The sequence below is a fragment of the Myxocyprinus asiaticus genome, chromosome 43, assembly GCF_019703515.2.
Source record: "Myxocyprinus asiaticus isolate MX2 ecotype Aquarium Trade chromosome 43, UBuf_Myxa_2, whole genome shotgun sequence".
Taxonomy (NCBI): domain Eukaryota; kingdom Metazoa; phylum Chordata; class Actinopteri; order Cypriniformes; family Catostomidae; genus Myxocyprinus; species Myxocyprinus asiaticus.
Genome location: NC_059386.1, coordinates 10,433,250 through 10,456,023, shown reverse-complemented (window position 1 = coordinate 10,456,023; position 22,774 = coordinate 10,433,250). Strand labels below are relative to the sequence as shown.

General features: G+C 37.1%; 1 protein-coding gene across 8 annotated transcripts in view; it reads right to left on the bottom strand.

Moving 5' to 3' along the window:
- LOC127433500 (spermatid perinuclear RNA-binding protein-like) overlaps positions 1-22,774 on the bottom strand; it is a 169,733-nt gene that overhangs the window by 51,046 nt on the left and 95,913 nt on the right. For all 8 annotated transcript variants that reach the window (XM_051685453.1, XM_051685455.1, XM_051685457.1 and 5 more), the window contains 3 exons: positions 17,494-17,633; positions 2,350-2,585; positions 1,942-2,137 (listed from right to left, as the gene is read on the bottom strand). In XM_051685453.1, the coding sequence (XP_051541413.1) occupies positions 1,942-2,137; positions 2,350-2,585; positions 17,494-17,496 (435 nt within the window). In that variant the 5' untranslated portion in view covers positions 17,497-17,633. The remainder of the gene's footprint in view (positions 1-1,941; positions 2,138-2,349; positions 2,586-17,493; positions 17,634-22,774) is intronic.

Below are 22,774 nucleotides of genomic sequence, written 5' to 3'. Positions count from 1 at the left end.
AGAACCTTCATCAACATCACCGACATGTTGGACAACTGACGCTGGATCACCTCTCCCGCCGTGCCATCCAAATCACATCCCCGGTCTGTAGGCCTGTCGGGGCCTTCATTCCGAACACGTAAGTGTCTTTTAATGTCTCCAGAGCCCGAGGATTTTGACTTCCTTGCCATGCCATGCTCTGCAAATGTGTAACTGGGTGCATCAAATTTCACCAGATTATAACTGATTTTAAAATTATAAAAGATTTAGCAAAGTGTGCAGAGCTCGTAGCTCACACATCTGCTTCTTGCATGGCGTCACGTGACCTGGAGCTTAACCAAATTGAGCTTTTGTGGGATCAGCTAGACTGTAAGATGCATGAGAAGTGCCCAACAAGACAGCCACATCTATGGCAAGTGCTAAAGGAAGTGTGGGGTGAAATGTCACCTGAGTATCTAGACAAAATGACTGTCAAAAAGCTGTCATTGCTACACGTGGAGGATTTTTTGATGAGAACTCTTTGAAGTTGTTTAAGAAGTTCTGAATTTTTTTTTTCAAATTGTAATAGTAATTTTTCACATTATTAATGTCCTGACTATACATTGTGATCAGTCGAATGCCACTTTGGTGAATAAAAGTACCCATTACTTTCCATAAGATCAAAATCTGTACATCATTCCAAACTTTTGGCCACCAGTGTATGTATTCAGACCCTTTGCTATGACACTTGAAATTTAGCTCAGGTGCATCCCATTTCTCTGGATCATCTTTGAGATGTTTCTACACTTTGATTGGCACACACCTGTCTATATAAGATCTCACAGCTGAAAATGCATATCAGAGCAAAAACCAAGCCATGAGATCAAAGGAAATGCCTGCAGAGCTCAGAGACAGGATTGTGTCGAGGCACAGATCTTGGGAAGGCTACAAAATGCATTGAAGGTTTGCAAGAGCACAGTGGCCTCCATAATTCTTGAATGGAAGAAGTTTGGAACAACCAGGACACTTCCTAGAGCTGACCGCCCAGCCAAACTGAGCAATTGGGGGAGAAGGGCCTTGGTAAGAGAGGTGACCAAGAACCCGATGGTCACTCTGGTTGAGCTCCAGAGATCATGTGTGGAGATGGGAGAAACTTGCAGAAGGACAACCATCACTGCAACACTCCACCTGGGCTTTATGGCAGAGTGGCCAGACGGAAGCCTTTCAGTGCAAGACAAGCAAAAAAGCACCTAAAGGACTCTCAGACTGTGAGAAACAAGATTCTTTGGTCTGATGAAACAAAGATTGAATTGTTTGGCCTCAATTCCAAGCATTATGTCTGGAGGAAACCAGGCACTGCTCATCACCTGCGCAATACCATCCCAACAGTGAAGCATGGTGGTGGTAGCATCATGCTGTGGGGTGTTTTTCAGCAGCAGGGACTGGGGGACTGGTCAGGGTTGAAGGAAAGCTGAATGCAGCAAAATACAGAGATATCCTTAATGAAAACCTGGTCCAGAGCGCTCAGGACCTCAGACTGGGCCGAAGGTTCACCTTCCAACAGGACAATGACATTAAACACACAGCCAAGACAACGCAAGAGTGGCTTTGGGACAACACTGTGAATGTCCTTCAGTGGTCCAGCCAGAGCCCGGACTTGAACCCAATCGAACATCTCTGGAGAGACCTGAAAATGGCTGAAAATTAACTCAAAATCACTTTCTTTAAGGAGTGCATTAACATAATATGCAATTCTTCACTGTTAGGACACAAAGGACAACAAATTTCATCCAGAAAAAACAGTGTCCAATCATGGTTATGTAGCTAGATGTCTTTTCATTGGAACTGTTCTTTAGGGAAAACTAGCTACAGTGTACCGCAGTGCAGGGACTCAATGAGAATAGATTAAGTGTAAATTAAATTACAATGTGGCTTTCTTAGGTAATGTAGAATTTGTGTTGTGAATTTTGTGTGTGCTGTTACCTGTATCTGCAGGGGCAGGTTATCACAGACTATGCTCAGAAGTGTTTCGGTGGGTTTCTCTCTGCACATGAGCACCAGCTCCAGGTCCATGTCTCCTTTAATCAAGAGGCCTTTGGCCACTAGATCGATCCTCATCACGCCACACAAAACCCCTCCACCACCAGCAGCGGGACCACTGCTACAGCTGCTGCCCTCACTGACAGAACAGAATATCATTACCAGCTCTATAGCACAATTACACACGTGCAATATTTATACCCAATCCTGGGAAGTATTATTTTTATTGTTGTTTGTCGTAATTAGACCTTTACATTTACAGAAGAACACTTGAGTGATGCTTGCCCATGCAAAACTCAACACCATAACGTTAAATTGTGCAGTATTGTGAAATATGTACAATTTTCTCACTTTGTGCTGCCTTCTGGTGATTCATCTGCACTGGTCTCCGTCTCCTCCTCCTGTGTGTTGGATGAATTTGATTGGCTGGCTTGAGCTTGGTCCATCCAATCGGATACATTTTTGAGGGCGCACTCCACTGTAGAGACGAGACTCTGCACCGCCTCCAGCTCCTCAGAGGATGGGTAGATGGTGGAGTGCTTCGCCATGACGTGACGGTCATCGTTCCCGAACGACCGAATGGATCTCTGACAGAGGAAATATATTCAGAGATTGAAGAACAAGTGGATTCAATGTACAAAGAAAAAATACATAACATTCTGTAGCTGTAGATTAGGGCTGGGTAAAAATACTGATTGTCCGATTAATGATTATTTCAATGATCTAGATATCATTTCTTCAAATCCCAAGATCGATCTTTCACGTACTCTATGTACAACCCTCTATAATGCGAATAAATAACTGGCATATGTGTCCAAATTTCATTCTATGCTAATAAAAATTTCTGTGATCAGCAACTGCCTGGTAAAATTTGAGATTTTACTCGCCAGTGATTGAGTAGTATAGTGGAGAAGTTCAGCACTAAGATCTTTTCACTGTGTGTTGAGAGTAAAAGTTCAGTTTGATTAGTCCCGTGTAATGTGTGTCCAAAGACGAGATCCACGCAATCAGTTTTCTTTTTTCTGTTTTTTGTTTAGTTGTAGTTTTAGTCTTTTGACAAAAATGTCCTTTAAATCTTGTCAATATTTTCATATTCATTCATTTTAGTCAGTTTTTCTTAAACTTAATTTTACTAAAATGGCATATAATTTTAGTCAACAAAAATATCTTTTATTTGACTAAATGTGCAAAATGACAAAAAAGTGCCAAAAGTGTAACAGACCAAACTTTCATCAAATTTTCAAACATTTAAAAAAATGAAAACATTTTCTTCATTTAAACATGTACCAAACATCTCCTGAAATAATAGCATATAATGAATATAATGAAGTATTAGAAACTTTTTAGAAGTTAGTCTGCTGTACTCGACACAAGTTACGAATATCATGACTAGTGCGTTACTTAGTTCATCTATTAATTTGTTTCATCATCTGTACAGATGTAAGTTGTTATATTACATATATGTTGTAAATATAGTGATCAATCTCATGTAATTAAAAGTGAAGTAATTGACCTGTTTTAAAGCGGTTAATTTTGCCGGTGTTCAGCATGTTCAACTTGCGCAGCTCAAGCGGGGAAATCCCCCAACACATCTGGATTATTGGATTAGATGAACAATATCTAATATCTTCTTCTATAAACAGATGTTTCTCTAGATGCTTCTTCTTTGTTGAAATCTTGCAGTATTATGTCTTCTCATCATATTTTCATCACCATGATGCGTCTTTTTCGTATCATATTCGTATTGACAAAAAACCTTTAGTCAACTAACATTTTCGTCAGTGATTTCATTAACCAGATTACCACTACATGCAATCCATTTGACACTGAATAATGTCTCTTTTATTATTACTTTGTTCTTTTGTATTTTGTCAATTGTTGATCAAAAACAACAAAGATAGAAACATTTAATTTTAATCACACATAGCACGGATGCAGAAAACAGTGGCGATTTTAGGGGGTGGCCTGTGGTGGCCTGGGCCACCCCTGAAATCTCATTGGCCACCCTGTGGCCACCCCAGAACTGATTGGTAGTTCATCATGTTCATCAACACAAGAACAAAGAACCAATAGAAACACCTGTCAATCAAAGATGACATCTCAGGTCATTTGTTGATTTAAAGCCACACTGACCCAGGGTCAGTTTTATATTTCTGACCATTATAGTAGTGGTGGGACTGAAGCTGTGTGAGCTGATCTTTGATCAGTGGGGGGAGGGGCAGGCCGTGGGTGGCCAGGCAGGTGCCGCAGGTCGCGGGCAGCGGGCGCCAGGTCTGGAGTATAACGGTCGGTCAGAAGCACGAAGCTGACACGAGCTAGCGTCTACCTCCAACTTCCAATGAGTTGACGACGTCGATTTGTGGTCAAAAAGAAAGCTGTTATCTGAGAGGTATGTTCATCTAATCTAATGTTTAATTTATCCCGAATTTCCATGTGAATGTGAAAACATTTTTTCATTGTTACAGTAGCTAGGTTAAAGAGTATGCTAGACCCTACACCACATTCAGCATGTTATCTTTATATTGACATGAAATATGAAATGCCATGTTTTCTGATTTAATGACGGAGGTGTGTAAAGCGTTTTACAGATGTATATGTTCAATAGCTAAAGTTCTATATATGGCTAACCTGTGTGTGAAATGGAAGGGTTTGTGCTGTGACTGTACTTTAAATCTTTACTTGAGTTATTTATGAGCTCTTTATGTGTATTATTGGTCAGTCAGACCAATAAAATCTTCAAAGTTTTTATACCTTATTTGACATTTTAAATATGCAGAGGCAGGGCAAATTGCACTTAAATGCCGCAAATGATTTGACTAACTATTTTATTTGGTAATATTCAAAGTAACTGAAGCTATCAGAACATGTGGAAAATAAACCTGAGTAGACACTGTAAATAGAGTTTTGTTTTTACTGTATTCAGAGCTCAATCTGCAATTTTGGGGTTTCCAGACAGACACCTTTAAGCCCTCTTAAATAGCTCTTAAAAATGTGTAACTGACTTTTCCTAAACAATTACTGTTTTAAAAATGGATGTTATGTTAAAATAAACAGAGATTCCCAGAAACTGTAATAGGTTGAAATAGAACAGGAATAGAAAACTGTCAAATGTCAAAACAACAGTCTGATATTGAATACAAACAATTCAGTGAATGCTAACATGAGTTTAAGAATTCATTTATTCTACATGTGTAGATGTTGAAGCAAAGCAATGTGATATTTACACATTTTGATCATGTGCCATTCATAAAGGTTCTTCAGGTATCACCACCCCACACTAGGTCTGTGCCGCATCTTGGCCACCCCAGTAAAAATGTCCTGGATACACCACTGGCAGAAAAGAAGCCATTCGACTCCAAAACACTTTTGTGAGATGCTCGCTGAACTGCCAATATTTTTAAAGAGACAGAACCATTTTAGCGCTTGTTCTACATATCAATGTAAATACTTGTAAATAGTACGAACTATGCATGTACACAATAAACATGTAAATACAGAATATTAAATTGATATTGCAATATATTTGCAATATATATATACAGTGTATCCGGAAAGTATTCACAGCGCTTCACTTTTTCCACATTTTGTTATGTTACAGCCTTATTCCAAAATGGATTAAATTCATTATTTTCCTCAAAATTCTACAAACAATATCCCATAATGACAACATGAAAGAAGTTTGTTTGAAATCTTTGCAAAAAAACTTTCTTTGTTGTACTATGCCCATATTTTTGAATTAAGCATGATTAACATTTGTATTGACATAATTGACATTTCTCGAAGTATAATGTTATATATGACACAAAATATAATTCCTTACTGATTTGTATGCATACAACAATTCTTCTTTGAATAATGAATATTATTGGTATATGGTTGTGATATAATAATATAATAGGTAATTTTTGAATATGTAATTTTTATGTAATTTGTGTCCTTCTCTATCTCCTGATATACATATACATGTAGATTCTTGATAAATTGTCTGTGTTACTTTAGTAATATATGTGAATGCCGGCATACCATATAAAGAGGCAATATATGTCTAACATTTAGCAAACAATTGTATATTTTTAAGTCTATTCTATTAGGACAAATATGGTAAATACTCCCTCTTTATAAATGGAATCAGGTGTGCTATTGTTAACGGGACACTGATGACGATGTAAATCGAAAACGTTTTGTCTTTGCACTGAGCACTTTTTGCACTTTTGCACTTTTTGCCATCTCAATAAACAAAAAAATGGTAAGACTTTTTCTACACAATGTGTGCGAGCTTCCCCTCTCTTTTGGACTATAGTATGATTTTTTGAGCTTACGCACCAAAGTTACTTGGAAATATAAGCACTTTCAGTATTTGGCGCGGACATCTTTACAGCTTTTGTTCTGCTGTTGGTTTACTAATATTAATTGTGTGAAAATTATTTTATTTTTTACACAAATTACAACTGTCCAACATTTCCACAACAACCAACGAAGTTAAGCAAAGGTAAACAAGTAAGAATATTTTTGTTATGTCATTTCGAATCAAGCTGAAATATTGTCAAATTATGCAAACAATTCTAAAATATTTCATTTAAAAAAAATTAAAAATGTCATTTCCAACAAAGAGTGATACTACAAAACAATAACACAAAATAAATAATTTGAGATGTGGTGGAAATAAAACAATTATGATTCAAAAATATTTTTCTTAAGAGAATTTCTTCACCCCAAACACCAGTATAACACAGATAAAGATGTGTGACACTCAAATACATGGACAACTTCTGAAGATCACCTTGACTGACATCTTCAATTTATCTTTTAAGTAAAGTATGTGTGTGAAAGACAGGATGTGCAAGGTTTTAGAGATGCATTCAGTGGCAGATTAAACTTTAATCAATCAATCTCACCTCTGCTTGCCTTCATGACGAAACAAACGTCTACACGAGTATCGCATCCACACCGCTTACACACACACACACACACACACACACACACACACACACACCAGAGGTTCACAAATGCATGTCCAAAGTCGTATGTCACACCCAACCCATCAGGAACACACCATCAGACATGGACATGTTGTATTAACCTGTGTGTGTGTGTGTGTGTGTGTGTGTGTGTGTGAGTATCAGTGAGTTCTACATCATCCTTTTGGGTGAAAATCAATTTTAGCTCAGTGAGTCACCCTTAAACCTCTTCTAATTAGACATGAAGCCCCCCTCTCGCTTGCTCGCCCACAATCCTTCCATCTTTTATCAACCGCTCTCTCTCACATTCTGTCAGTCTCTCCTGCAACTTCCCCACCCTACGACTAGATCCAATACCCAGCAAATCTCTGTTTCTGCATTAACATTCAGTGGGTGCCATGTCCTCTATAAAAGTGGTTCTCTACTGGTTGGTTTGGGACCTAAAAATAGGTTGTAGGTCTGTTCTGATTAGTGGTGGGGAAATAACTGATTCACTGATGTATTGTGATTCTTTCTCAAATGTTTCTGGATTGATCGATGAAAATTCACTGAATCTCTAAATCTGAATTTAAAATAAATTATTACATAATTCTGGTTATTGAAAAGTATAAACTCTGAATATTTTTAAACAGAATAAATATATTTACACAGGAATCACAATCAAGCACAATCACAGAAAATCAGACGTGCGCTGACTGATGACGACAAAGTTTATGGCTTAAGGACAGATGCAGAGAGTTCTGGTACTACTGTAGGTTATTACACCCGCTTATTCTCTTTGTGGAACAGAGCATACTATTTTAGTATGGATTTTATGTGGAAGTTCAAGCAGAATTTGTATAAGGATTTTTTTTAATTCATTTTATAAAGATGGCACTCGCGAAAAGCAATTTCTAGCCAATGAAATATTTTAAAGCAGACAATAACTACAACATACAGAGCCCATTAGAGGACAGGGTGGGAATTTCTGAAAAGTTTTGCATTCCAATGCAATAAGTTTTGCGTGCCCTTGCAAAAATTTGTGTTCCCTCGCAAAAGGTTTTGCTTTCCCTTGCAATACATTTACCATGGTTTTACCTCAGTAACCATATTTTAACCTTAATATTCGTAGTAAAAATCATAGTAATAATACAGGAAATCTAAAACTATGGTAACAAAAATCTTAATTTTGTGGTTATTATGGTTTTATTACAAGTACCATGGTAAAACCATAGTAACCACAAGATTAACCATGGTTTATCCATACTAAAACTGCCAAAAAACCATGGTTACTTTTCATAGTTACTACAATATTACTATAGTAAAACCATGATTTCTTCCAAAAAACAACAACACATGGTTTTACTACAATAACCATAATTAAACTATGGTATTTGTATAGTAAAACCATAATAACCGCAAACTATTGCGAGGGAACCCAAAACTTATTGTGAGGAAAACGCAAACTATTTCAAGGGCACGCAAAACTTATTGCGAGGGGACGCAAACTATTGCGACAGCATGCAAAACTTATTGCGAGGTGAATGCAAATTATTGCAATGGAACCCAAAGCGTATTGCAAGGAAACGCAAACTATTGTGACGGCACGCAAAACTTATTGCGAGGGAATGCAAATGATTGCGATGGAACCCAAAACTTATTGCAAGGAAACGCAAACTATTGCGACAGCGTGCAAAACTTATTGCGAGGGAACGCAAACTATTGCGACAACACACAAAATGTATTGCAAGGGAATGCAAACTACTGCAACAGCATGCAAAACTTATTGCGAGGGAACACAAACTATTGCAAGGGAATGGAAACTATTGCGACGGCATGCAAAACGTATTGCGAGGAGAACGCAAACTATTGCGACGACATGCAAAATTTATTGCGAGGGAACGCAAACTATTGCGAGGGCACACAAAACTATTTCAGAAAAAAAATCCCACCCTGTCCTCTAAGGGGCTCCGTAAGAACAATATTTATTCACCACAGAATTTCCATGACTATAAGATTTAACTAATTTCAATAACTTTTCAAGGCCCGGAAATCCCAAATTTAAAATTCCCTGATATTTCCAGGTTTTCCATGACTGTGGGAACCCTAAACTGTGTTATTAACATGCATTCATTCTGCAGTGATTTTACACTCTCTGATGCTCTGCTTGAACTCTATTAAACAGCTGTTTCCTTCTCTTGCAATTCATCAACATTACATAATTTGGAATTAATCTTTCTTAACATGATTCGCACCTAATTAGAGTGTATGTAAATGTTAATTACGGAGATAATGCAAACACAGTGACTCATCTACGCTCTCATAAATGGGCAAGTACAATGTATTAAGTAAAACAAGAAAAATTGTTCTAAAATAATTAATAAAGGTGATGTAATTTTTTCAACATTAAAATACTTTCTTTGATCCCAGCATAGTTTGCAGAAATACTGCATATATATATACTGTAGAAAAATGTGTTCAAACCAATGGCATGAGTTAAAGGAGGGACTATATGTTCATCTGACTAATTTCAGGAAATCTGAAAGCAGTAATTGTTGCTATTACATTTGGTAGAGCTAGTGGCACATAAATGACACACTGCAGTTTTAAAGACATAGCAACACCATTAATGTTACCATGAAACAACATTTGTTATATAGAAAATATTCTTTAAAAAGTCCCCTTATGTTTTCCATGGAAGAGAAAATGTAATACAGGTTTAGGATGACATTAATGTGAGTAAATGAAGACAATTTGTTATTTTCTGGGTGAACTACTGCTTAAATGAATAGCCTGCACAGCCTAGCCTGCATATGCAGGTGTTTTCTCTGCTGTGCAGATCGCACAGGGTATGCATCCAGCAAAGCATAGTTTGACTCCAAGAGGAATATAAGAAGGTAGGCGTGTACTGCAACCAAATCTTCACACCAATCCAGTCCTCGCCGTTTCCTTCACAAGCCTGAATCTCAATCATATCAGCTCTATTCAACATGAGATCTATCCCTTAATCCTCTCATTTTCATTCTGTCAGCCTTCCTTTACCACTTCTATATACAATAGTAGACTAGCTCAATATCGTATCAAAGCTACATCACCAGTGCTTCAATCACTGGAGGGAGTGTGACCTTTCACGGAATATAGACATAAAAACAACATGATTCATCCATCTTCTAAATGAGCAAGCAAAGAAAAAAAAAATTCATTTGTTTCAAACTGAATTCTCCATGTGATATTTTTACGCTGCCGAAGACAGCCAAGCTTGTTTGTTGAGCATGCACAGCGTTGATGTTGGAAGGCTGCTACCTTTAGCGGAGTCGATCAATTAGTCTGTGATGCGGAGTGAACACTTTGACACTGCTACACAATCTACATAGGTGAGTGAATTTTAAATTAGTCGCCCGGAGTCTGAGCGAGCGTGGCATCTGCGGCAGAGGGTGCTTGGGTAATGAAGATGCCTATCCATGTGTGAGTATGTGTTGCTCACAGTGGTCTCACGGTGGCACGAGGCCAGTATTTAACAGGCAGTGCGCAGAGTTTATGAGGCACTCTTAATGGCCGCCTGTGAGCGGTCGTAAAACATACTGGGAAGTGTAAAATAGTGGAAAATAGCCAAGGAGGAGTGGAGAGCACTGCATCTTAATCACACATCATTCCAGAGAGAGAGAGAGAGAGAGAGAAAGAGACTGAGGGGGTAAGGATGAAAAGGGATAGAAAGACTCAGTATGTAGAAGGTATACAAACATGAAAATAGAGCTCAACAAGTAAATTACTTAAGAATAATAATCCACCACAAATGACTAATTATTTCTCTAAAATTGTAATCAGATTACTTTACTAATTACTTCATTGAAAATATAATCACATTACTAATTACTTTACTTCTCAGTTATTTTCTAAACACTTTTTCGCTCAACTAATTTAAAATAATGTCTATATTTCTTCCTTGCTCATTGTTACACACAAGTCATACACTCAACACCTCACATTTCTCCTTCACTATGACTTGTTATGGGCAATAATTCATGTATTCTACATAAACAATATATAGAAATAAGCATAACCCATAGGAGCCTGGGTGTGGTAAATATGCTAGCTACCACCCCTGGAGTTCGCTAGTTCGAATCCCAGGGCGTGCTGAGTGACTCCAGCCAGGTCTCCTAAGCAACCAAATTGGCCCGGTTGCTAGGGAGGGTAGAGTCACATGGGGTAACCTCCTCGTGGTCGCTATAATGTGGTTCGTTCTCGGTGGGGCACGTGGTGAGTTGAGCGTGGTTGTGAAGCCTCCACATACGCTATGTCTCTGTGGCAACGCGCTCAACAAGCGCTTATATACTTTCAAACAGTTGGTAATTTTATTCAAATTGCATTTGGACTCAACAGCATTTATACTTTTCAAGTAACTGATCTTAAAAGCTTTCATAAAATCAACAGTAGCAAGACTGGCATAGTCCTAATATACCCAAACATTTAAAACGGCTAGTTTAAGGTTACTTTCAGTAAGTGCTTCAGCTTTAAAATAATGAACTTATTGCTCCTTATTCAAATCACTGGCAGAACAAAGAACAAATCATGAACATGAATCATGAACAAATCATAACAGAAGTTATCACAACACTGTTACAGAACACATCATAGTAATTAAGCCTATTCAGAAATTTTTGATTGAAATATCTGCATTAGGCTACATCAAATTCTTATCTCACAATTCACAATAACTCACTTAATGAGCTCACCTAAACTAATGAGATGGGTGGCCTCTCTCTCACAACACATTATGTTTATTCTTGGAGTGATGGATGATTCTCCACATGCAAACGAGCCCTGTACTTAGTCTTCACTGCAGCTAAAGTGGAGAATGATGACTCAGAGAGGTAAGTGGTAGGAAAGGGAAGCAATATTCTCATGGCCTCGGCAGTGAGTTCAGGATTCTCATGTGAGTGCGAGGGCCAAAAGTCTGCATGAGGCGCTGAAATTGGCCTTCAATGTCCTATCGCAGGATAAGTCCAACAGCTCCTCTTCTGCCTTACCAGTAAGGCCACTTGTTGTTGCAGCTGGGGCAAAGGGATCCCGCACCCATTCCCAGGCATCTGTGTTCACATCTAAGAAGTATGAGCTGAAGTGCTTGCTCAGTTCAGTGAGGTGAGAGGTGGCTACCTTTCTCACTATAGCCACAGAAAGATTGTTTGTTTGGAGAAACTCATTTGGGGGAACATGTCTATTACTCCGTCTTGTATACTTCTTCTCAATAACTCTGTTTTCATCATGAAGGTGGTGATTTTGTCACTGACTTCCAGGATAGATGCATAGCCTCCTTGGACAGAGAGGTTTAGCCTGCTGAGCAAGTTAAATACATCAGCAAAATATGCCAAATTGGCTATACACTCCGGATCTGAAAAAAAGAAAACTCTGCGATGTCGGGTTTGTCCACTCTTGTAAATTCTGACATCTCACTGCGTAGCTCAAACATACGCTGCAAAACTTTACCACAAGAGAGCCATCGTACTTCTGTGTGATATAGCAGTGTGTCATGCCCAGCATCCATCTCCCTACAAAGTTGTCCAAACAAACATGACTGCAGTGCCCTTGACTTCCCAAAATTAACTGCAGTGACAGCTGTGTTCAAAACAGAGTGAAGATCTGGTTCCATGCCTTTGGATGTGAGTGCCTACCGATGCAGCATACAGTGCGTAGCCATAATCTTCGGGTTTACAGCCATTATCCACACAATAACCCCACTCTTTCGGCCCACCATCGCCGCCGCATCACTAAGTGGTGGAAGTCATTAATATTTATTAGGTTATTTGAGGATAATGTCAAATAATCTTTTAATGTTTTCATAACTAGTCATTCTTGATGACCAATTAAAGCGTTCCAATAAATATTTCACATAATTAATTTGATAACTTTTTCTTTAATTCTAACACTGCAAGTGATGGGATTTTATTAGTCAGTGAAGTATGCGTCAGGATGGATGAGAGAACATTGCCGCCCACTGTCACTCAACACCACTGATAAAAGCCACAACAAGTACTCATTATAATATTAAAAATAACAAATTTCAGTGCTGTATCACCACTTATTATAAAACACACAACCCAAATGGAAAATCCTGTCTAAGAACTGGAGATTTCTTCTGAATTAGACATTTACCTGAAAAAAGCTTTTTCAAAAATCAGTGGGGACAAAACTGGTAAAGGTAAAAGGTCATAAGGAGGACACATGTCCCATACATCACACACATAAATGATGCCTATGGTCTTGTGGCTAAACTTTTGCAACCGTGTGTATTCTCAGACTGATCTCACTGTGAATTCGGCAACAGTAGGTTGACATTTCTTGAGCTAAATTCGGTCTGTGCTTACTGAAATTCAAAGCACTGCCCCAAATGGACAAAGCAAAAAGTGTTTTAGAACGTAAGGGCACATGTAAGCTCCAGTTTCCGGTAAAAATGCCCACAGAGGGGCCCCCAAGTGAGTTGCAAAGTGAGTTGTTTTTAGCTGTAAATGGCACATTAAAAAGGAATGCATATTTTATTAACTCTACCCACAAACCCAAACCCCAACTGTAAATCTAACCATCAGTGGAGTAAAAATTTAATCTTTCAGGGAAAAATGCAACCTCCGAAACAGGCTCGTCACTTTTTTTACATTTTAAAAAAAATGTTTTTATCAACATTATGCCACAAATCCTCTTGATTGATCTTAACTTGCATTGAACCTAGAATATTCCTTCAACACACATTCCTGGTCTTATTTTGAATGATTCATTGGTGTTTTTATTTTCAATCTTTCATTAAAATTTAATGACTTGCTCCACGTCAAAACAACTTTCTTTTTTGTCTGATGTCCCCAAGCCCTCTCTGTCTTCAGTATCCTAACGTCATAATTTTCCAAAGTATGCGGTAATGAACAGCGTTTTCAAATTGCTCCGTTTTAGGTGGAGGAAATTACCATTCTAGTGTGGATGAGAGGTGTGAACATAGCTAAATTATTGCATTTTCAAACAAAAACGTGTGGATATGGTCTAAGAATCTAATACGATCCTACTAAATAAACTGGCAATTTAAAAATTATATCTATTCTTTATGTTTTCATTTTACTTCAAATTACAACAGAAATTTCAGTTGTAATCCTGTACATATTTCTTCATAATAGTGAAAGTACAATCCCACAAAGGAAGATTTCATCAGCCTATTGGTTTAGCACATGGTGTACTGGGGACACACTCAGACAAACTGATCTCAACTGAGTACAGAGGAAGACAGACACACACACCACATTCATCTATTATAAATATTTCATACAGTCCTGGCTTCAGGAAACCATTTCAGTTATTCTTTGCAAGCAGTAAACTAGACATTTTGGGACACTGATGTCTTTCAGAGTCATGTGTGAATGTTTTGGAGTGACGTCCTAAAAGTACGTTATATATTTATGGCTCCTGCTCTGCTTATCAGATGGATTAGATAAAGCTACGACATGCCCTGGCATGTAGTGTTGTCTCTGTGTGCGTGTGTGAGGTCACTGTTTAGTATTATATTGATTACATGCACCTAATTAAAATGTCTTGCAATACAGCAATCAGCTGAGGAGCTCCAATGGTACTTATTATGGCATGTACTTAAGCTGACCACAAACAGCTGTTGACTGATGAGTCATCATGAATATGTGTGTGTATTACAAGTGTGTGTGTGTGTGTGTGTGTGTGGTAAGACTGACACAAACAGACTGTGACAGTGAGCGTGAGTAGCTCTTTCATGCCTGAAGTGTAAATCTCAAGCGGACCCAAGACATAGCCTTGGGGAACACCGTTTCAAGAATGTATATGCATACTATTATCCTGAGAGATATACATGCAATCAAAGTCTGCTTTTACAAACAACCCATAGTTAGAGCTGAAAGACTATCATAGCTGGCACAACGTGGTATTTTTAAATTAACTTCATATTCTGAATGCCTGTCAGTGTTGCACTGTGAATTAAACATTCGCAAACCATTTTAATTCTGTAATCTGAAGTTTTTCAAAGTGAAATAGGATATTCAACAAGAAAAAAATTATGGCGGGACTTAATTTTATTAATCAGGGATTGATTGGATCATGAAAAGTGGCCAATCAACATATCATAATGGAGTCAGGTGTTTGAAGTGGAGGGATTGAAAAATAAGAGGACTTCAGATGAAAAGGAAAGCTATTTCAGTTCTTTCAGATTAAGTTATTAAATTTGATAAATGACAACAAAAACAACTGTTTTATATATAGAATAATGTGCAACAATGAAATGTGCACAATAAAACCAGGAACATGTATTAAGAAGGTAAATGGCAAATTTTGTTTTCATGTTGACTCCAAATGAATGTTACGAGTTCAATACACTAAGACAGCATTTGTGGCATAATGTTGAGAAACCATGTAAAATAATTTTGACACTATCATGTTAGTCTCATGTTAAAGCGTATAATGCTGAAGATTTTTAATATACTTTCGAAACATTATTGCATTGCCCTGTTTACTTCCATTGTAAGTGGCTAACTGCTAAATGTGCTCTCTGCTATTTTCTAATATCCTATGGACGTGTCAATGATTTTCTCTTGTAATCGCAATCATCCAAATTACGAATTTAATTCATGCAAAAAAAAAACTAAAAAAAAACGGAATATTGCAAAAACAATTTGCTAATACAACAGTGTTTCCATCCCTTGTGTTCAAGAGAACAACATTGTAAATTCCCAGGAAATTGGCACAAAATGGAAGCTGTATCCACTGGGTAAGCCACTGTGGCTCTTTTGTGCAAAATAATAAATGACTTGCGGTTTAGAGCGTGCAGACAAAACGTTCTCACGAACCTCATGTTTGCTTGAAATTCAAAGGCAGATGACGTTTATCTGTTAAATAAAGCATAACAGACAGTTCTAGAAGGTCATTGTAGCTAATCATTTTGATGACAGGCTTTGGCTCCAGCATTTTAGAATGACCAGAGTAACATTTGAGATGCTATGTGATGACATTGGTCCACTGGTTAGTCCAGTTATGAATTAATTATTTAGTCACATGACTTTTTGAGGCGAAGTCTCATGACTTTTTGATGCGCATCTAGGAATTTATTTGGAAAATGTGTTTTCATCATAGTATATAAGCATTTCTTATCGAATAAAAAATGTATCCAGCTCAAGCGAGTGTTTAAGTTATTCATGCATATTTTGTTATTTGCTTCTTGGTGTTTCCATCCAGCATTTTTTACACGATATCCCAAAATTCGCTACAATACAGATTTGAGATGCTAATCTCCACTAGCTGCCATTAACTGCATAATACAACACAATTTTTATACTTCTGACAGGCCAGTTCTCTTGGTGCCATAGCACAGGGTAAAGCTGACACACAGTCAAGAGTATTTAGCATGTTGTGTGTTGTGTGGGTTATTCCACTTTGGCCAAGAAACCTGCAAGGCCACCTCGTCCTGTGTACGATAAATCAATAAAGCTACAGATGCAGAGAGTGGATGACACAGAAAGCCGCAAGAGTGAGAGAAGTGGGAAAGAGTGTATATGTGTGTCTGCGTGCACATCCAAGGTCACCCCGGCTGCGGTAGCGAGGCTGGGTTAGCATTAAAGCTCAGCACTCATTACACTGGGTTATTTATGAATAACCCCCCTCCCCCTTACACTTTAATAATTCAAACAGCACAGCCCTGCTCTCCCATGAGACCTCACTCACCCAAGCTGGAGGTAAGGACCATTAATCAAACGCTGATCTCTCTCTTTCTCTTTCTTACCCCCCCCCCCCCCAAGCTTCCATCACATTTTCTCGATCACATCCGGGCTTGTTTTAGATTACAGCAGTTTGGAGAGAAACATGTAAGACATATCCTGTATTTTTGACATCAGTCTTGTACATACAATACTGCAATCCTTGAAGGAATATTCACCCAAAAAAAAAAAATTCTGCCATAATTTAATCACACTTATGTTGTTAAAACCGGCATCACTTTCTTTCTTATGCGGAACACAAATGGAAAAGTTTAAATGAATATAATGGTCCATCTTTTCCATATAATGGCAGTGGGAAGTGCCTCACTTTAAAGCTAAAAAGGACCCCGAAGTATCATGACAGTAATCCATGTGGCTCGTGCGTCAACACGAGAACTTGCACTGTTTTTTTTAACTGCAAACGCGACAACGTAAGAACCTACGTTGCTTTTAGCATTGCTTTGTTTTTGGCACTAAACAACGCAAGTTCTCGGTGAACATGCATGCCACTGTAAACACACTTCTCTCATGCACTCATAAGCACACAAAGGACGTCAAGATTTTCACTGAAAAATTACTTATATTTTGTGTTTTATAATTTTTAATAAAATATTTTTTGTATAAAATACTGTACATTTTGTAAGTTTTCGTTTGTGTTATGCATAAGAAAGTCATACAAGTTTGTAACATGAGGGTGAGTAAATTATGACTTGTGTTGATATATTAATAAATTATATTAATATATGAAATATATACATTTTTGGGTCAACTTTTCCATTTAACCACACAAACAGTAAGTTGAAGGGTTTTACCATGGTGGCTTGAGGGACGCTAGGCAGTGTATGTCCGTGAACTTGTGCGAGCGCGGTGTGTGGAGACAGGGGTCTCAGGACACCCTCTCCTCATGCGCTTGCCTCTCTGCCCCCCCCGCTGCGCCTTACTGCACTAAAACCTGCAAGAGAGAAAAGAACATTAATCATTTTTGCAGTTTTGCCTTTACTAATTCATTTTAAATAGCACTGCGGAGTGACAAATGAATTTTTACAAAGTGTTATACAAAAGGATATTCAACAAAGTCTCAATTAAAATGAGCTCATAATAACTGCATGCAAAATAATGATAAAGTACTTAGCAAAATGCTATTTAACATAGTTTTAGATGATGAAGCATAGCATGTCACACCACTTCCCAAAAAATACTTCATGTCAATACTTCGATCTTATACAATACTTCAAAAGATATGTGTCTCTTTGTTTGAAAATGATCAATGAATTATATGGACGCTATACATATTTCATTACATAGGTGCTGCCACACAAATGAGATCTGGCCTATTGTTTTCCTTATGTTTTTCCCCCATCACATGGAAGTGTGTTTGTATGTATAGACTTTATTTTACAGAGCACTAATGCAGGCCTGTTTATCAGTGTTATCTCATAAAGTGCTTCAGAAGTTTACGATACACATGTCTATAAGTGAAATCCATATGAGAGCAGAACACACACTCAGCTCTTATTAGAATCACTCTGAATGACTGCAATAACCATCATTTGTTGATCAAGCATTGAACTGTAAATTTGTACCCCACTTAATCCCTTTTTATCTAGCCAAATGTCTTCTGTGTATTAATGCAATTTTCCCGGAATATAATTTCATTCTGTGGATTAAGGCTTTTAGAGTTAAACAGCTGCAATGAGCCTTACAAAAAAAAAAAAGAAAAAAAAAGAAAAAAAAATCATGCCAAAAATACAATGTAGGGAATAGAGAGATGACATCAGATCAGTTAACTAAGGTGGCCCAAGGGTGCACAACACAACAAAATTAAGCCATAAAACAAATAAATTAAGCCACAACACAAAAAAATAAATAAAATAAGATAAAACACAAAGAAATTAAGCCGCAACACAAGGAAATTAAGTAACAACACAAATAAATTTAGCCACAACACAACAAAATTAAACCACAACACAACAAAATTTGGCCACAACACAAATAAATTAATTCACAACACAATGAAATTAAGCCACAATACAATGAAATTCGGCCATAACACAAATAAATTAATTCAAAACACATCGAAATTAAGCCACAACACAAACAAATAAAGCCACAACACAATTCAATTTGGCCACAACACAAATAAATTAACAACACAATCAAATTAAGACATAAAACAACAAAATTAAGCCACAACACAAATAAATAAAGCCACAACACAAATAAATAAACCCACATCACAAATAAATTAAGCCACAACACAATGAAATTCGGCCATAACACAAATAAATTAATTCACAACACAACGAAATTAAGCCACAACACAAATAAAGATAAAACACGAATAAATTAATTAACAACACAACAAAATTAAGCCACAACACAAATAAATAAACCCACAACACAATGAAATTAAGCCACAACACAACAAAATTTGGCCACAACGCAAATAAATTCATTCACAACACAAATAAATTAAGCCAAAACACAACAAAATTTGACCACAACACAAAAAATGTATTCACTACACAACAAAATCAAGCCACAACAAAACTACATTTGGCCACAACACAAATAAATTAATTCACTACACAACAAAATTAAGCCACAACACAACGAAATTTGGCCAGAACTCTCCAAAATTAAGCCACAACACAATTAAGATAAACACAAAGAAATTAGGCAACAACACAACAAAATTAAGCCACAACACAAATAAATTAACAACACAAATAAAGCCACAACACAACGAAATTTGGCCACAACACAATGAAATTTGGCCAGAACTCTCCAAAATTAAGCCACAACACAATTAAAATAAACACAAAGAAATTAGGCAACAACACAACAAAATTAAGCCACAACACAAATAAATTAACAACACAAATAAATAAAGCCACAACACAACGAAATTTGGCCACAACACTACAAAATTAAGCCACAACACACCGGAATTCGGCCACAACACAAATTAACAACACAAACAAATTAAGCCACAACACAAACAAATTAAGCCACAACACAACACAAATAAATAAAACCACAACACAAATAAATTAAGCCATAACACAAATAAATAAAGCCACAACACAATGAAATTAAGCCACAACACAAATAAATTAATTCACAACACAACAAAATTAAGCCACAACACAAACAAATTAAGCCACAACACAACACAACACAAATAAATAAAGCCACAACACAAATAAATAAACCCACATCACAAATAAATTAAGCCACAACACAATGAAATTCGGCCACAACACAAATACATTAATTCACAACACACCGAAATTAAGACACAACACAACAAAATTAAGCCACAACAATGAAATTTGACCACAAAACAAATAAATAAATTCACAACATAATGAAATGAAGCCACAACTCAAAGATATTAATTCACAACACAAATAAATGAATTCACAACTCACCGCAATTAAGCCACAACAATGAAATTCTGCTACAACACAACAAAATTAAGCCACAACACAAATAAATAAAGCCACAACACAACAAAATGAAGCCACAACACAACAAAATTAAGATAAACACAAAGAAAATAGGCCACAAAACAACAAAATTAAGCCACAACACAACAAAATTATGATAAACACAAAGAAATTAGGCCATAACACAACAAAATTAAGCCACACCACAAATAAATAAAGCCACAACACAACGAAATGAAGCCACAACACAACGAAATGAAGCTACAACACAAATGAATTCACAACACACCGAAATGAATCCACAACACATCGAAATGAATCCACAACACACCGAAATTAAGCCACAACACAAGGAAATTCGGCCACACACATATAAATTAATTCACAGCACAATGAAATGAAGCCACAACACAAAGAAATTAATTCACAACACAACAAAATTAAGCCACAACACAATGGAAATGCTCCCGACCACTTAAATTCGTTGTGTTGTGGCTTAATTTTGTTGTGTTGTGAACTAATTTTGTTGTGTTATGGCTTAATTTCTTTGTGTTGTGAACTATTGTTTGCTTTGTAAATTTCGTTGTGTTGTGCACCTCTGGGCCACCAGGGTTTACAGTAGGGCTGGGCATATGTAAAAATTATTTTATTGATAATCGCCTTAAAATATATTGCGTTATACGATTATATCGTCAACCCCCCTGCAGAGGATCAGTGAATGTTTTTGCTTTATTGATTTTGCTTTAAAAATTTAAGACATTTAGACATTTCTAAATTCAAATTGCACTTTAAACTAAATGAAAAAAGCAATAAAATAACAAAGTGATCAAAAAACCTTATTTAACCACCTCCCCAAATCCAAACGTTTACCGTCTCCAACCGCCCCATTTGCCATCACGCAAGTATCAATCAACGACAACAGGTGGAAAATTACTAATAGCATACAGATTAAGAACTAAAGACAATTATAAATGTAAAAACAATAATAATCATAATAAATAAGCCTAAAACACAATGAAAATTCCCTTGTGTTCCCAAAATAATGCTGCTAAATGTGTGTTCTTATTGAATTTGTGTTTGTATTACGTTTTGGTAATACAGTTAATACTGCCTAAAGAAAAGAAAATAGAACTCAATTTTAGGTTCTAGGTGAACATGTCTTGCATTACTTTATGATGTAATCACTTTCGTCGTTGTTTCTTTAATACAAAGATATACTGTATATTACTGAACCTGCAGAGTTGCGTTCACAATGCATGCTAACTGCATGGAAATAAAGCAAACTAAACTCACAGCACCTCCTGAGATGATCAGAGATAATTTGCAGCATTCTCATAGATGACATTATTCTTGCAAACAGTTTTCAGATGAATGAAACTCTTTACATGTGCTTGTTCCACATGACAGGCTCGTGCTGCAAACAGCGAATCAGACACGAGCACTGACGGCTTTTATTTTGTCTGTTCTTAAAAATAGAATAAAGCGTGTTTCTTCAACCACGTGCCTTTGTGACTAACAGCATTTCTTGTCATGTGTCACTCCGGGACGTCTTACAGGTCGCCCGCCTGTTGCGGGTAGATGAACAAAATTGCACATGCATGAAATACATTTGGACGAGGAGCTCACGAACTGGATTCAACCTTGTTGCATGTTTAATATATTTGGTGACTTCCCAGATCCATGGTTTTGTCATTTCCTGATATCGTCGATCATCGTCTGTCAATGAGTGTCGAAGTCGGCATCGGGAATCTTTGGAAGACATCGTCGATATCCGATAACATCATCCTATCACCCAGTCCTACTTTACAGTGCAACTATAATGTATATTTAACTAAGAAAATAAAGTCAGACATTAGGATTGTTAACATCCTCAGGTTACCACATACAGTATCATATAAACTGTTATCATCTAACATACAAATAACCAATAATCTATAACCGAGATAATGTCATACAGGAAGAAAGAGTGTAGTTCAATAAGGCACGGCTTATCTCATGACCCTTTTTATGCATGTTATCTCTAATTTAAAAACCTCTTAAGAGACATAACTGCATCTTGTGAGGGACGGCACACAGCTGGCAACAGAGCAATTACGCCCAAATGCCACCCTGCAGATCTGCTGTAATAATGTTCAGTGGTGTGTGTCTGTACAGAGACACTAACAGTCTGCTCACTGACGGCCTGTCACTGCCTTGTTATCACACTGTCACAATCTGCTGAGGACACAACATGTACGTGATGTTTCAGGTAGATCATTAGTCCCAACACAATGAACTGGGTGACGACCATTTAAACATAAACAAACATAAAAAAAAGAAAGCGAACAGTTATGAGATCATCACTAGACTCATTAAATAACACACAACCACTCCAGAGTCCAAGTCTATATGTCCAGAATTATATACAGGGATCTGTTTTGACCAATTATTTACCATAACCTTTTCTTGACTTTTCCAGTCGTTTGTGATTTCTGGAAACCTATTCATAAAAATCAGTTTGATTCAGACTGATTTGCAGGTCCAGACCGAAATTTTTTGCGCATATTTTGAGGGAAAATCTGCAGAATTGTGTGAAATGGAATTAAACATGGTTAAATGTGGTAAACAAACCATCATCAGATTAGCCATTTCTACTGAATTC